Below are 15,047 nucleotides of genomic sequence, written 5' to 3'. Positions count from 1 at the left end.
CCACCCCGACCTCCACAAAGCTTGGCCCGACTGGCTCGAGCTGGAACTTGGCACATGGGGATGGGAGAGTGAAATGTGAGATGGCGCGATTCCGCCGGGCACAGATGCTGACTGCACAAACACCAAATACACCGAGCAATATTCCGAAGGCAACGTCCCTAACCATGTCTAGGTATCTATCTCTCTTCTCGGCGGTACCTGTTGACTTCTGGTTTGCGATTTGTGTCTGCTTGTGCTTGTGCTTGTGCCTCGTTCCTGTTGAAAACACAATCGTACAATGCTACGTAGGGGGTATCCATCTTTCCGATCCCACAAGTCTCTTTCAACCATCCGTGCCAGCAAAGAAGCAAAAGCTCCCAATGTCGAGACCCCAGCCCTCGAAGGCTCCAGCACAAGTCTCAACACTGAGCTTCCTGGTCTCTTCCCCTTCCAAGCGATAAACGAACGCCGCCAGCTAACGACATGAATCTGACTTACTTTGTACTCTGACACATAGAATGACCTTCCAAGTCCAATGCCAATTCACGGGCCCAATCTTCAATACCCGCCCGCGCCCGGGAGGGTGGAAGGAAGACAAAATGGTGGTTGCTGAATGCAAAGGCCTCCGCCAAATTCACACCCAGGTTGACACGGGGTGGGAAACCATGTCCGCCAATGATTAATTGATTACAAGAAAAGTCGATATCCACCCTTTGAACCCAATCCACCAAAACCCTTGGCCGAATCTGCTTTCCTTCTGCTGAAGAAGAGGAAACCGACATGTCTAAGCGCAGCTGGCGCATTCATCGATAGTCGCCATCCGTCGGAGCTCGACGGCGACGAAAGAAATCTTGGACCTTCTTAACCGCTCCGGACCTTCCGCTGTGTTGCGTCGGGCCATGGTCCTGGTCGTATGCTTCAGTAAACTTGCGGTTGTTTTTGACCAGCACTCCCCGAGCTTGGCGCCCTTGTTGCATTGACGGTCGACCACTTGGTTGTACAGCTTCAGCATATGCCATCATTTGTGCCATGGGCTCGCTCTGTTGACGTTGATGCGCTGTCTGTCCCTGCGGAGCATAAACAGCAGTTCCACCATAGACGTCATTCGTGGCCTGTGTCGTGGCGACGCGAGGGGCCTGATATTGGGACTGAGGTGGGCGGGAGAAGTTGTTGTACTTGACCGGCCTCGAGCCTTCATACTGTCCATCTGTGTTTGCAATGTGCTGATTGATCTCTTCCTGGCTGGTCGCGGGTCGACCTGAAGCCGGTGCACCAAATCGCTCCGTTTGCGGGGTGCCTGGTTTGGAGGAATATTCGTCCTTTGCACCCCCCATCAGACCTTTGAACGACATCGAACTAGGAATAAGTGAAAATCGTCGTACCGGCTTCTCTGTTTGTGCCTGATTCTCCATATCCGTGCTCCTCTTCTTGCCCAATCCAAAAGAGAAAGATCGCTTCGATTCTGTTGACATACGAGGTTGCGCTTCGGAAGGATACTCTTTCATGCTGGTGGGCGGGTACTTCCGCCCGTTCTTTTGTCGCTCTACGTCTTTTTTCACCACGGAATTGGATCGGCCAAAAAGTCGCTCTCCGAGCCCACTCAATGTACTCGATCGTCGGTGATGAGCAGCTTTCTGTGGTTGTTGCGAGCTAGGCGGCGGCATGGGCGTCGTCATCGGCTGTCCAATGGAGTTCTGGGCACCAGATTGTGGCAGAGGACCGGAAATATTGTAACCCCGACTGGTCTTGGTTGGTTGTGTAACGCGACCCTGGACGTTTGTTGCAGCCACAGTGGGAGCCACCGGTTGACCATACGATCCCCGGGATGGAAGACGGAGGTCGGATCTGGTGTTGACGGGTCCGCCGGCAGATGTAACTGACCCTTGGGTGCTCGGCCTGGTCATGTATTGGCTTGTTGGTGCTGGAGCTGTGCCAAAAGCGCTGGTGGAGTCCGAGACCGATCTTGGGATCTCTCGAACAGGACGTACGGGCGGCATCTTCTGTTGCGAAGCAGTTGGCACTCTGTCTCGAGCAGACTCGACCGGTGGATCCTGAGGTAGCGGTTTCGACAACGATATTGGTTGCATAGGCGCGGCAACTTGAGTGCGATTGACTGCTGGTTCTGTCGCAGCAGCGGTTTGTCCCCGAACCGTGTGAGTCTGAGGAGGGACATATTCTGGCTGCAGGGTATGACGGGTTCGCCGTGAACCAGTGGATTCCTCGTCGCCCTCGTGTAATAGTCCTTCTGGGGAACGGGCAAGAGCGCTAGGAGAAGCGCGGCTATGTTTCGCTGGCACTTCGCGTACCGACGCGCTTCTGTTGACGGCCGGCCGTTCCTCATCTTCTGCCCATGGTTAGTGATGTACTATACCAACAACAACGAATAACTCACCTGCTCGAACACTACCATGCGGAATATCGGCGACATTGGTGGTGCTGCTGGTCATATCGGACACCACGTGCTGGTACTCACTAAGCCAGCTGTGTCGAGCGACCTCAAATAAGTCGGCGCGCTTTCGAGGGTCTGGGACTAGAATACGGCGAAGAAGATCTCGAGCGTGGGGAGTGACATATTCCGGGAACGTCAATGGAGTGGTGGTTATGTACTTGTAGAGGAGGTTGATGTTGTCGCCTTCAGGATTTGCAGGATCGTCATCGAAAGGTAAGTAGCCAGCCAGCATAGCGTACTTCGAAAGGCGTTAGCATCACAGGCAAAAGGGGTTTCATGGTTACAAGCACTCACCAGAATAACTCCGCAACTCCAGACATCAACCTTCCTGCCCGTGTAGAGGGAGTCACTAACTACCAATTCAGGGGCCGCATAGCAAGGGCTGCCACAGCTGGTTTGCATCAGGTCGCCTCTTCTCATTCCGCGGGCGTCAAGTCGATCGAGTTTGAACTTCCTAATGAACTCCTTGTTACCGAGGTTGTAGACAATTTCATCAGACAGCTCGTCTTTGGGGTCGAATGTGTTGGCAAATCCAAAATCTGTGATGATGATGTTGCGATTCTGGTCGAGAAGGAGATTTTCCAACTTCAGGTCACGATGGACAATGCCTTTCTTATGAAGGTAGCCGACTCCAGAAACAAGCTGCGCGAACAGTCTCCTGGCCGCGGGATCTTTCAGATATCGGTGATTCAAGATGTAGTCGAAAAGCTCGCCACCAGAAGCATATTCCAAAATGATGCCAATGTGACGTTCTGTCTCGACCATTTCATGGAGTCGGACGATGTTCGGATGTGCCAGATCCCGCAAGATGGAAATCTCGCGATAGATCTTGGGTAGTCGTGTCGGGTTGGAAGCCACAGTCTCCCTCCTAATAAGCTTGATCGCCACTTGAGTGCTACCGTCTTTTTTCCAGCCCAATTTGACCTTGCCGAATTCACCTTCGCCGAGCGTCTGACCCAGTACGTAGTCCCCAAATTGGACGTCTTTGCGGCGAGACGACTTGGAGTAATCCTGCCGTCGAGCCGGTCCCGGAGGGGGCAGGAGATCATCGTCAAGTTCCGGGACGTTGCGAGCGTCTGGGTTCATGGGTTGAGCTTCAGCTACTCGTTCCTGAGCTCTTTCAATATCTTCCTGGGGATCGGACACGACCACTCTGTTGATGACATCGCTGTACTCGCGTGCCAGCGAGGCGGCGGTGTTGGATGGGTGCATGGTGGCTTCCGATCGGCTTTGGGTGGGGACAGTGTGAGCACCTCGTTCTCGTGTGCTTGCGGCACGGTGTGGACCGTCGGGACTAGCAGGACCCTTTCGTCGGCTACGTGCAGCAGACGCAGTGGCCGTTGCTGTATCGTCCCGTGACCTATCTCGCGTTTCCTCATTGTAATCTCCGACACGATTCTGAACCCGACCAGCGTGCGAATCTGGTGCGTTTTGTCTCGCCTGCCGTGTTGCAGCTACTCTTGCTTCCAGGGGGGCAGTTGAGGGAGCGACAGGGCCGCGTGGAGAGCCCTGCTGCTGAGAAGATGTTCGAGGAGGAGGAATTGGAGCGCCGTCGTATTGGTCATGGGCAGCAGATTGATTTCGGATGTGATAAGGCAACGTCGTAGCAGGGTGGTCATAGGAGGTAGTGGTGATGGGAGCGTGACCTTCATGGGAAGTGTAGTTCAGACCGTCGTCGTCTTGCGAGGGATAATACTAGGGATCACGAGAATTAGTATCATCCTAGAGTACCACTGTCAACCTTTGATCAAGGCGCACTAGACTTACAGGTTGATCGGTGTAGTAGCGGTCAGGATCTGCGCCATGTTGGTGTTCGTAGTGAAGACTTTCAGGTTGCGAATACGCAGCAGCGCTTGACATGTGTTGCCGATATTGACCTGGAGCCATGTCCATAGACATCCTTCAACCTCCCAGAGTCGTGGCCGCGACCACGCACTCACACCCTAAAAAGCCACGGTCAGGATACGTCAAACGTGAAATTCGAGAGATCGTTGTCTGAAGGATGCAGGAACGTGCTGAAGTCGAGGGTTGTACACTAGATTGCACCAGGAGGTTAGCGCCTTGCACTGAGCTGAGGACTCAGCCTGCTCACCGGGACACCGTTCCAACTCATTCAGAGGCGCGAATTATGAACAGGACGGCGCGGTGTGGAGGGCGTCGAGGGAACGATTTGTTGTGAAATCGGTGGTTCACTGTTGGCACCAGTGAAGCAGGGAGCTAGCGTTCGAGTGTCCAAAAGGACAACAAACTCGGGGTGAAGGGTCAAGGACGAACGCCGAGCCTGCGACGTCTGCAGCAAGATGAAGGAAGGCCAGTCGACCGGACGTCAACAGACAGGGAACGAAGTGAGGCGAGGCACAAGCAAGGCCGCAGTCATTATCGCGGATGCAGTAGATCTATCGAAATCGGCGAGGGTGAGGTGAGGTGAGGGTAGAATCAACTTAGGCGCTCAAGGAGGTGGATTGTTGTTGTGACTGGCCAGCAGAATGGATAGGCGGTGAGGCAGAGAAGGAGTGTCGTATGTTATTTTGTCTTGCTTCTAGGGATCGAATAAAAGCACGGTGCTGTTGTTTGGTGGGAGAAGTGCGGCAGAACAGACGTGAGTTGTTGTGGTTGACCGGTGAGAAGACGGACAACGCAGCATCCCAGCACCAAGCAGCGCAACTCGCTTGTCCACCCAAAACCCCCCAAAAGGGTGGCCGGAAAATTGGCAACGCTAGCCAGCAGGCGATTTCTTGTTAATCACAACCTGGCTGCTAGGGCTGTTGACTTGAACCGAACCCTCTGCTCCGGACTCGTTCTAAGATGCGCTTCTCCTGTCTACCTATTTTATGCCCCATGGTCTCTGCTTATCTCGTAGGGACTCTACTGTACCTAGGCATTGTTCGAGGCACAGACTGCAGTTATGGGGTATAGTTATCGATGATGCCTTGCAGTCTCCAAGAACCCACCCAACATTAAGCATGAATAAACCACATGGACCAGCCTCATGTCAATGAGAAAGTCAAACCTCATCGAGAGCGTTGTGCATCTATCTAAGTGCCTCCGACCGTGCCTGTGCCAGTGCCTGCGCCTGTGCTGAGATGTGACTTTGATGGTGTTCTCTGCTCGATTGAAGCCCGACAACCTCTTCGACCCGGGAAGTCTGTCAAAAACCACAGCTTTCTCCAGTCATCAAATGACACTTGACATGGACGCCGAGAATAGGGGCCCCCAGCCAGATCCACTCAATCTCAAGTCAACAATCATTGACTCCTACACGTGAACGCACTGATCATCGCGTCAACGGCGTTGAACCACCTCATTCTCCCTGTGAGACGACCAGTCCTCTCCTTAGAAGAAGACATTTCAGGCACAAAATTGCAGAGATGGGCGAGATGCTGGCGTTTCGAAAACCCAACGGATCCCCCCAATGAACTTGATTTCGTCTAGCGAAATTCATTTGCGCGAGGATCTCCAAAACGCGAGTCTCATGGAGCGGAGGGCGTTTGACGCGCAGCCGCAATGGGCGGCACAAAGGCCATGTGCCCAGAGGTGTGACTCGTGATTTGCTTGGGGTTTGCGGGCGAGCCACCGAGCCTCGGAGCCACCCTCGGTGGCTTAACCAACCACGCATCAGCAAAGACTTGTTCCCGGCGTTGGTTGCAACTCTTGATGGGTTTTGGTGCCCGGGGCCAGAACGAACTCCTTCTGGGGCACCCCCCCGTCTGGGCCAATACAGTTACGCCACACCTACAGGCTCCGAGAACTCAAGCCCCCATAGTTTCCCGGCAGGTTCCACCCCCCTTGAGCCTCGAGATCGACACATAGGCACATTTGCGTCCTGCAGCGCATCAGCGCCGTCGTGTTCTGTGCATAATGCAAGTCTAGTTCGTGCAGCGAAGACAATTTCGACGTTGGTAGATGGAGGCTTCAAAGAATCATCATTGCCGACAACTGTGTTCAACTCCCAGATAATACCTGAAGCGTGGCTGAAGTTTACCGGCACCAGCGGCAACCCAAAGTGACGAAATGGCGGTCAAGTAGTCGACTCGAGTCGAAGGACGCCGTGTCTCCGTTTCAGCCACTTTTGCCCGGCAGATGTCGTGCATGCAATCTGCGATCCATGTTTAAACCAGCCCAAAAAGGAGAAAAAGCGAACCGTGGGTACATCGCAGAACGCGGCCCGCGCAGATACTTGCCATGATCTCATTTGCCTGCAAGTTGAGCACGGACCTGTTTCATCCAGCTTGAAACATTCATCGACTCGTGTTCGAGAACGTCAAGGGTTACTCCCAAGCACTACCATCAATCGTCTCATGAAACATCAAATACAAGTATCTTCACGCTGTCATCGTTTCTCCCGCACATGCTGTCCCTGCAGTGTCGAACCCAAAGGTTCACCGACCCCCGAAGGATATGAAGGTGGTGCAGTGGCTGCATTGCCATAACTTTCGACTCCATACCCCGGCTGGCTCGCGCCGCTTTGCGATGCCCCTGAGTATGAGGAGAGATAATAATCGTTCCGCTTTTCGTCGGGCATATATGCTTCATCTGGCACAACTCCTCCATCACCAGAGCCGACCACGAGTTGCTGCCCATTTGGCATTCGGCCGACCACCATGCCCTTCGCCACCGACTTGATTACTGCCCGCCGGGACACTCCCATCGCATCGATGTAGACAAGTCCCACATTCTTGACACCCCCTGCCAGTCCTTGCGCTACCGTGCCGGCCTCCTTACCGTACCTGTGGCTGACCACGTTGGTCGCCGCTGCAGAGCTAGAGGCTAAGAGGTTGCGACCAGCCTGATCGATGCCATCAGCGATGGTAGAGAAAGCAATCATGGATTTGTTGAGAATGCCAGGTTTGTAGTCCTTTCCTATATCTTTTTTGTTCTTCTCCCCCTTTCGAGCGAGCGAAGCCCCAAAATTCTGGGCATATCTACCCAGTTGACCGACCGTCTTCGCACTGAGGCCCACGGCACCCTGAGTAAAGGAGTGGATTTGGCGAATGCGCGCGTGCGTGGCGGGCGAAAATGTCATGGGCTTAGGGTTGGGTTGGGTGCTCTTTTGGAAGGTATCTGCCCCTGATGACAGCTTATTAGCCAAGTAAGTGGAACTCGTCACAATGAGCCTGGAGGCAGTCGCAGAGCCTTGCACGACTCGCGAATTCGCATAGGCAGGATGTTTCGATATGGCGAGATAATCTTCGGAAATGTTGTCAACTCGGATCTGGTTGCCTTGCCCTTCGACGGGCAGTTGTATCTGGACAGGAGCTGCGTAAAATTGTCAGTATCGGTCGAAAACGGGGAGGAAGCCAATGCGCGTACTTTTGGATCCAGGCTTGACCGATGTCTCCTCCACCAATGTGTAGTTATCTTGCAGCTCGCCGATTACGCTTCCATTCTCTTCGTCAATAAGCACAATTTGGCCATGTTGCTGAGAACGATCTTTTTCTGGTTTCGGCGTGCCAACATAACCCTCTCCCAGTCGATAATTGCTTGGATCGTAACGCTCAAATCCCGGAGGCGTGCTCTGTACTCGTTCTAGGAACGCCGTACATTGGGCTAGAATGGTCTCAAACGTATCGATCTCGTCTTGGGTCACCTTTCCAGGCCCACTGCCTACGGAAGGGAACTGCAGCCGGATGAAGGCGCCTGCATCAGGTCCCAGATCCCAGCGCGGTATCAGGTAACTGCTGGGAGGCTTGTGATAGATCTGCGTGGTTGCAGGCAGAGGGAGATCTAGTTCGGGAGGCAGATGGAGGTGGAGGTAGAAGTCTTCTTCGGGCGCCGCGCTGGTCGGTTCCGTGGATGACAAGTCGGCAAATGGTGATGCAGTCGGCACCATCAACAGCGACAAAGTCTGTGGGCCTGATGTTGTGATCAAATGTTCCTCTCCATTCTGAACGGAGAATGCAGAGATGTTGTTGACGCTATAGAGCACCTGCGGCTCAGAATGACCAGCAGACATGATCGGGTACTCCCAAAAGCGCTCAATGTGCAAAGGTAGAGAAGTGCAGCAAGCCTTTTTGCGCACGGCAAGGGAGAACTGGAAGACGAGATAAAAGAACAAACCTTAGGGTCACGATCCTGGGCGGCTATCGCAGATTTCTTAATATATCCATGACTTGGACTTGAGTGCTGGGCATCATCGTTTGTCGCCAGATGAATGGATGACTGCGGTGAAAAGTGGGCGGCAAAGGGTCGCAACCTGCAAGCTGGCTGAATCCTGCAGTGAGCGACGTCAGAGTCCTGCTGCGCCACAAGGGGGCTCCAGCCACATATTGTATCAGCCACGGGCAACTCAAGTCCGCTAGGAGTTCTAGACTTGGTCACTTTGCAGCAACAGGCTAGGGAGGCCTGCAGATCAGACCAAGGGCTTCCAACGAGGCTAGTTGGGCCAGTGCAGGTGAGAAGACACTCGACACAAATAAGTTCTCGTACCCGGCAGTCGTGACGCGCCGAGATCTTTTGCGAGCCGCAGCAGTAGCACATGCTTAGTTGACCCCCTTTTCAACAGTAATACCACTGAAATAGCGGAGGCAGGCATCCTATCAATGTAAGAGCATTCTCGTAAATGAACCTGATGGCTCTGCTCTTGGCTCGTACATAGGATCCGAGAAGTCGCCGATCCTTCGATATCCGCGAGTGGCCCCGCCTGTCCGGGGAGCTGATGGTGAGCCGAGCACCGAGGAATCGCTGCGAGACTCCAGTGCGCAGGCCAGCAACAGCTTGGTTTGCATTTTGTTGACCGAGACTTTCCCTGCGGACTTTGGGACAGTCTTATATACAGATTCGTCCTGAACCTGAGCACGAATCCCTAGTCGTCATCGTACTCACCCTATCCCAGAAGTCAACATGGCTGCCATACCGAGAACATTGCGGCCCCTCGCAAAAGCTGCTACATACGTTGCACCTCTTTCACCCGCAACCAGGTCACTTCCTCGAAGGAATTTTCTACCGTATGCTCTTCTTCCCTCTAGAGCTCGACTTTGGCTAAATTGGACATCAGAAAGCGAACATTGACTACTACCTCAAGACGGCGCTATGCTGAACCTTACATGCCCGATGACATCGACACGACGTCCCTGTCTCCGACACCCATCACGCACTTCTCGGAGACCGAGAGAATGCTTTCAGATTCTGTCTCTCGCTGGGCGAACGAAGAGCTCGCACCAAAGGTGAGAGACATGGACGAGAAGGAACAGATGGACCCAGCCGTCGTGGAGCAGATGTTCGAGCAAGGGCTCATGGCCTTCGAGATCCCAGAAGAGTATGGGGGCGCTGGGATGAACTTCACGTCTGCAATTGTGGGAATTGAAGAGATTGCCCGGGTGGACCCGTCAGTTTCGGTGTTGTGCGATGTACACAACACCTTGGTGGTGACTGCCATCCTCAAATATGGCAGTGAGGCATTCAAGAAGGAGTGGCTTCCGAAGCTGGCCACGAACACTGTAGGCTCGTTCTGCCTGTCTGAGCCCGCATCAGGCTCCGACGCCTTTGCGTTGAAGACCAAAGCAGAGAAGACACCAAATGGCTACAAGGTATGTCAACCCATCCGGCGCCGCAGGTGGCAAGGGTCTTCCTAGGGCTCGGTTCGCTTACGAGGACTAGATCAACGGCTCCAAGATGTGGATTACGAATTCAATGGAAGCTGAATTCTTCCTGGTTTTCGCCAATCTTAACCCCGAAGCCGGTTACAAGGGCATTACGGCATTCGTTGTGACCAAGGACATGAAAGGCTTCAGCATCGCCAAGAAGGAGAAGAAGCTCGGGATCCGGGCTTCCAGCACCTGCGTTATCAACTTTGACGACGTCGAAATCCCCAAGGAGAACCTCCTCGGCCAGGAAGGTCACGGCTACAAGTATGCAATCGGTCTTCTGAACGAAGGGCGGATTGGTATCGGCGCTCAGATGACGGGATTGGCTCTCGGCGCGTGGGAAAATGCGGCCAAATACGTGTGGAACGATCGGAAGCAGTTCGGCAAGCTGGTCGGTGAGTTCCAGGGCATGCAACATCAACTTGCCCAAGCCTACACGGAGATCTGTGCAGCCCGCGCCCTGGTCTACAATGCCGCTCGGAAGAAGGAGGCGGGCGAGGATTTTGTCACCGATGCCGCCATGGCCAAGTTGTATGCCAGTCAAGTTGCAGGGAGAGTCAGCGGACTGGCGGTTGAATGGATGGGAGGTATGGGTTTCGTGCGCGAGGGCATCGCGGAGAAGATGTTCAGGGATAGTAAGATTGGGGCGATCTACGAGGGAACGAGCAACATCCAGCTCACCACGATAGCGAAGGCGCTGCAAAAGAAGTACACATCATAAGGGATTCGTTGGCGCTCGTGTATATATCGGGAATATCGACACTGTACTCTGAGGCACTCTGGAACATTCTCACGTCGTTCTTGGGGTTGCAACTTGTCTAAATACCACTCACCGGAGGTAACACTCGGACGTGGAATTGGCGTTTTGGGAAGTTCTTCCCAATTGGACGGTCTTGGCTCTTACATAAGGAGAGGCCATGGGTGCGCTTCTTGTGATCCTGATGTACGAGTATGTCCGGTAAATTCGAACTATACGCCACAGGGGATATTGCGGGCTCCTCAGTCAATCTATAAACGAGGACACGGAAGACCCCTCTGCATGCGGCCGCAAGACCGCAACTTCCTCGCCATCCATCGTCCTTTCGTCGTTCCGGGCTCGACGGATTTCCTGAAAGACCTTGTGCGCCACAATGGAGGTCGACACGGCGGACCAAGCTGATAAAGCCCCTCAAGCCTGCGTTTCCTGTCGCAAACAGAAGAGAAAATGCGACAAGTTGCTGCCCAGCTGCTCATTATGCACCCGCATGTCCCGGCCCTGTGATTACTCGGAAACCGCCCCCAATCCTACATCTGAAGACTTCGCCATGATGCGACAGAAGATAGCCGACCTGGAAGCCCGCCTCGAAGGTCGACGCTCTGAAGGCTGGCATGGACCGATGCGCTCTTTCAGCAGGAGTCCGGGCACTGGAGGCGATGCTGCCTTTGCCACCGACAGCAATGTCACCTTCCCGGCTGCTTTTTTCCTCGACGCTGAGGTCTTCACGGAAGCGCAGATGCCCATCCCTCGACCCAACATCGCCGTGCCCCCAGAGGTCGCGGCGACGGTGGGAATCTCAATCCTGGACATTCAGGACATTGTCGACCGGTACTTCGCCAATATTCATACCTGGCTTCCCTTCATCTCCAAGAAGCGCATGCAGCTGACACTATCCAATCCCGCTATGGAGCTCACCCTCGACCTGGCACTCCTGCTCCTGTCCATGAAGCTTGTCATCCAGGTTCCTCAAGGGGGCTCCCAGAGTATTCGGTCACCACTGTACAATCTCACCAAGGGCTATGCGACGATGGTGGAATCGAGCGGATTGATGTCCCTGCAGTTGCTGCAAGCGAACATCTTGATCGCAGCATACGAGATTGGCCATGCGATCTACCCAGCCGCATATCTAAGTTCTGGACACTGCGCGAGGATAGGACATGCACTGGGTCTCAACGACAGACAACACGCTCCTCAAATGTTGAGGAAGAAAACGGGAGCTTGGGCGGAGCTGGAGGAGTTTAAGCGGACGTGGTGGGCAACAATGCTTCTCGACAGGTATGTACCAATGCATCTACAAGGTGTTCAGACGCTTACACTTCGTTCAGATATGTCAATCTCGGTTCCTCAGGTCACCCTTTGGCTACCGACGACCCAAACCTCAACGATACGCTGCCGGCAGACGATGAGCTTTGGGATGAGGGCCAGATAACGACGAGTGAGCCACTCTACGTGTCCTCACCCACAAACGTCAAAGCCGGAGCGTTTACACGAACGTGCCAAGCGACGCACCTCCTGGGTAGGCTCGTCCGGCTTCTCAACGACAGACTACTTGATGCACCTATGCGATTTTCAGAAGCAATCCAGCTACATCGGACGCTTCAGGCATTGGCAAACCTCCTTCCCAACGACGTCCATCGCTCACCTGAGCGGTACGGAACACCCTTGGCCCTCTGTTACAGCAGCCTCATGCACCTTTGCGACCCGTTTGCCTGTACCGAATCCAATCGCGGCTACCGTACTGTTGAAGAGACTGAGATGCAGACGATTGCGATTGCCGGGCTGAAGTCGATCGCAGCAGATGTACTCCGTTTCAGCCAGCTCTGGCACGTGGGCATGACATCGAACCCTGCGGCGGTGAGTCCTTTGCTTGGTGATTGTCTATATTTTGCAGCAACCATCTACGCATGGCTAGCCAACGAGACAGGGTTAGGGGAGATGGGAGAAGCATACCACATTCTGAGAAAGGTGTTGGAAACAATGGCTTCCCGATGGGCAGTAGGACAGCAGTATCTGGCCCTGCTCGATATGAGCAAGGAGCATCTCTATGCCGATTCGCTCCTTGTCTGAAGGAAAGCTAGAAAATTGTCAAGTATGCAAGTGTATGAAGGGTTTCACCTTTCAATGTCAAGACGATGGGCAGCAATCAGCTCCAGTTATAGATTTGTTGGGTGCCAGCGTAGATGCCCCTTTTCCCTACTGTGCCAAATGTTCATGTCATTTGAAATGAATTGTGTGATTGTCGAGGCTGCGCCTTGTCATTTCAACCAGTTTGCTGCCACCTGTCACAATCACATCCAATTCCCCCTCGACATCAACACCAACGACTTCTCTTACAAGGTGTCCCTCCTCCAAGATGATATAAATCTCGGTCTCCTGCAATGGCCGCCTCCGCAGCAGCTTCTTACAAGGCTCGCAAGGAAGCCTTCGTGTCCAACCTGTATGGGAGTTCCTTGACCGAGATCAACCTGGTCACGCTTGTTGCCGCAGTACGGTTCCTCTCCCCGTTGCCCACCGCTCTCTTTGCACGCACGAACCATCACTAATGGATGTTCGCAGGCCGCAGTGTTTCTCTGGACTGCTCTGCAGAAGAGATACTCATTCTTCACGCCATACTCTCCTGTTGCTTTGCTGGCGGACTTCTTGCTCAATGTCTGCGCCATTTTATTCGCCATCACTCTATATTCGTCGGCGCCCTTGGTCTTGAACGTCTTCCTCGTCACTCCCGCGGTGCTCTTTGTATTCCTCCAGACCGGCGGACAGTCGACCTCTTCTTCGGATGATCCAGTAGTCAATCCATCGACAAAGACACCGAAGAAACCAACAAAAGTCAGCCCTGTCGCTGTCAATGGCACGGCTGCCAGCACTTCCAATGCTGCTGCAACCCTCCCGGTGCGACCATTCCTCACTCATTACCGCGGGTCCATGCTCGTTGTGACCTGTCTGGCCATCCTAGCTGTCGACTTCCCCATCTTCCCCCGCCGGTACGCCAAAGTTGAGACATGGGGCACCTCGATCATGGACCTGGGCGTGGGCTCTTTCGTCTTTTCCGCCGGGGTGGTATCTGCTCGGGCTGTGGTCCGTGCCCGTCCCAATGATCAAGCATCCCCCGCCGCCACCGCCACCACCAACTTCGTCCGTCGTTTTCTTCAGGCCTGTCGACACTCCATCCCCTTGCTCGTCCTCGGCCTCGTTCGCCTGTACAGCGTCAAAGGACTCGACTACGCCGAGCATGTCACCGAATATGGAGTCCACTGGAACTTCTTCTTCACGCTGGCACTCCTACCCCCTTTTGTCGAGATCTCCGACAGCCTTACGCGCCGGGTATTCAAGTCTTACGAGACCTTCGCTCTCACCCTCGCCGTCATCTACGAACTCGTGCTCAACAACACAGACCTTCTCTCATACATCCTGATCTCTCCTCGCGGCCCGGGTCTGCTGTCCAAAAATCGAGAAGGCGTCTTCTCCTTCACGGGATACCTGGCGATCTTCCTCGCCGGGCGCGGAGCCGGAATGCTCGTGGTCCGCTTCAACGAGCCCGTCCCCAAGGTTGCCAAGCAGTCGAGCGCCAGAGAAGTCGCCCGTCGCGAGCGGCAACTGGTCCTGAGAGGCCTTTTCGTCAAGTCCCTCATCTACGCGTCCCTGTACTGGCTGACGACGAGCCTCTACACGTTCAATCTCACGGTGTCGCGTCGCCTCGCCAACCTCCCCTACGTGCTATGGGTGGTCGCGTTCAACAACGCCCAGCTCTTCCTCTTTGGCGTGGTGGAAGGTTGCGGACCAACGTTCTCGTACGAAGCGGAAGACAGGGACAGAGTTCGGTCCGCGACCAGCCGCGTCCTGGCCGTCTACAACAGCAACGGCCTCGTCCTCTTTTTGATCGCGAACCTCTTGACCGGGCTGGTCAATCTAAGCTTCAACACGCTCGACATGCCGCCCCTCCAGGCAATGGGCCTGTTGGCGGGTTATGCCGTGGTGGTCACCGGGGTCGCCCTGGGACTGGACAAGACCGGCGTGAAGATCAAACTCTGAGGTGCGCGACACCGTACAACCTACCGTGGTACCCCAAGGGTGTCTAAGGCATCTAATGAGGGAGTCTTCCCTCGATGGAGAGTCGCACAATCCATTGCTCATGGGAGCGACAGGGAAACATTCACGAGCATTCAAGGGTTCAGACTCGCCAATCCCAAGGGGCTATGTATACGAATGTAATATACAAGATGAAATGCACTACTACATTTATCCTTCACGTGAAAAAATATTTATCCAATGTTTCTTTCTC

At 54.2% G+C, this 15,047-nt stretch overlaps 5 protein-coding genes across 6 annotated transcripts; 3 read left to right on the top strand and 2 right to left on the bottom strand.

Annotated features, from left to right (window-relative positions):
• Positions 1 to 84: 84 nt before the first annotated feature.
• PV07_01581 lies at positions 85 to 5,051 on the bottom strand. Of its 2 annotated transcripts, XM_016388118.1 has the most exons (6): positions 4,521 to 5,051; positions 4,196 to 4,463; positions 2,723 to 4,123; positions 2,372 to 2,666; positions 1,362 to 2,323; positions 85 to 1,298 (listed from the first exon to the last, which is right to left on the bottom strand). In XM_016388118.1, the coding sequence occupies exons 2-6, from the start codon at positions 4,325 to 4,327 to the stop codon at positions 783 to 785; spliced, it is 3,306 nt and encodes a 1,101-aa protein (XP_016255046.1). In that variant the 5' UTR covers positions 4,328 to 4,463; positions 4,521 to 5,051; the 3' UTR covers positions 85 to 782. The 2 variants fall into 2 exon arrangements, with proteins under 2 accessions (XP_016255046.1, XP_016255045.1); XM_016388117.1 differs by having other exon boundaries at positions 85 to 2,323.
• Positions 5,052 to 6,332: 1,281 nt separating this feature from the next.
• On the bottom strand, positions 6,333 to 8,570 carry PV07_01580 (uncharacterized protein). Its single transcript, XM_016388116.1, has 2 exons — positions 7,739 to 8,570; positions 6,333 to 7,684 (listed from the first exon to the last, which is right to left on the bottom strand). The coding sequence occupies exons 1-2, from the start codon at positions 8,379 to 8,381 to the stop codon at positions 6,759 to 6,761; spliced, it is 1,569 nt and encodes a 522-aa protein (XP_016255044.1). The 5' UTR covers positions 8,382 to 8,570; the 3' UTR covers positions 6,333 to 6,758.
• Positions 8,571 to 9,268: 698 nt separating this feature from the next.
• PV07_01579 (uncharacterized protein) lies at positions 9,269 to 10,732 on the top strand (the record flags this gene model as incomplete). Its single annotated transcript, XM_016388115.1, has 3 exons — positions 9,269 to 9,372; positions 9,423 to 9,954; positions 10,025 to 10,732. 3 exons carry the CDS (start codon positions 9,269 to 9,271, stop codon positions 10,730 to 10,732), a joined length of 1,344 nt encoding a protein of 447 aa, XP_016255043.1.
• Positions 10,733 to 11,141: 409 nt separating this feature from the next.
• On the top strand, positions 11,142 to 12,835 carry PV07_01578 (uncharacterized protein; the record flags this gene model as incomplete). Its single annotated transcript, XM_016388114.1, has 2 exons — positions 11,142 to 12,043; positions 12,094 to 12,835. The coding sequence occupies 2 exons, from the start codon at positions 11,142 to 11,144 to the stop codon at positions 12,833 to 12,835; spliced, it is 1,644 nt and encodes a 547-aa protein (XP_016255042.1).
• A 260-nt stretch (positions 12,836 to 13,095) lies between these two features.
• On the top strand, positions 13,096 to 15,011 carry PV07_01577 (uncharacterized protein). Its single transcript, XM_016388113.1, has 2 exons — positions 13,096 to 13,254; positions 13,325 to 15,011. Exons 1-2 carry the CDS (start codon positions 13,147 to 13,149, stop codon positions 14,795 to 14,797), a joined length of 1,581 nt encoding a protein of 526 aa, XP_016255041.1. The 5' UTR covers positions 13,096 to 13,146; the 3' UTR covers positions 14,798 to 15,011.
• Positions 15,012 to 15,047: the final 36 nt, after the last annotated feature.

Source organism: Cladophialophora immunda (genome assembly GCF_000835495.1).
Source record: "Cladophialophora immunda strain CBS 83496 unplaced genomic scaffold supercont1.1, whole genome shotgun sequence".
In the NCBI taxonomy this organism is placed as follows: domain Eukaryota; kingdom Fungi; phylum Ascomycota; class Eurotiomycetes; order Chaetothyriales; family Herpotrichiellaceae; genus Cladophialophora; species Cladophialophora immunda.
Note: the sequence above shows the minus strand (reverse complement) of the source record. Positions and strands in the feature narration are given on the sequence as shown.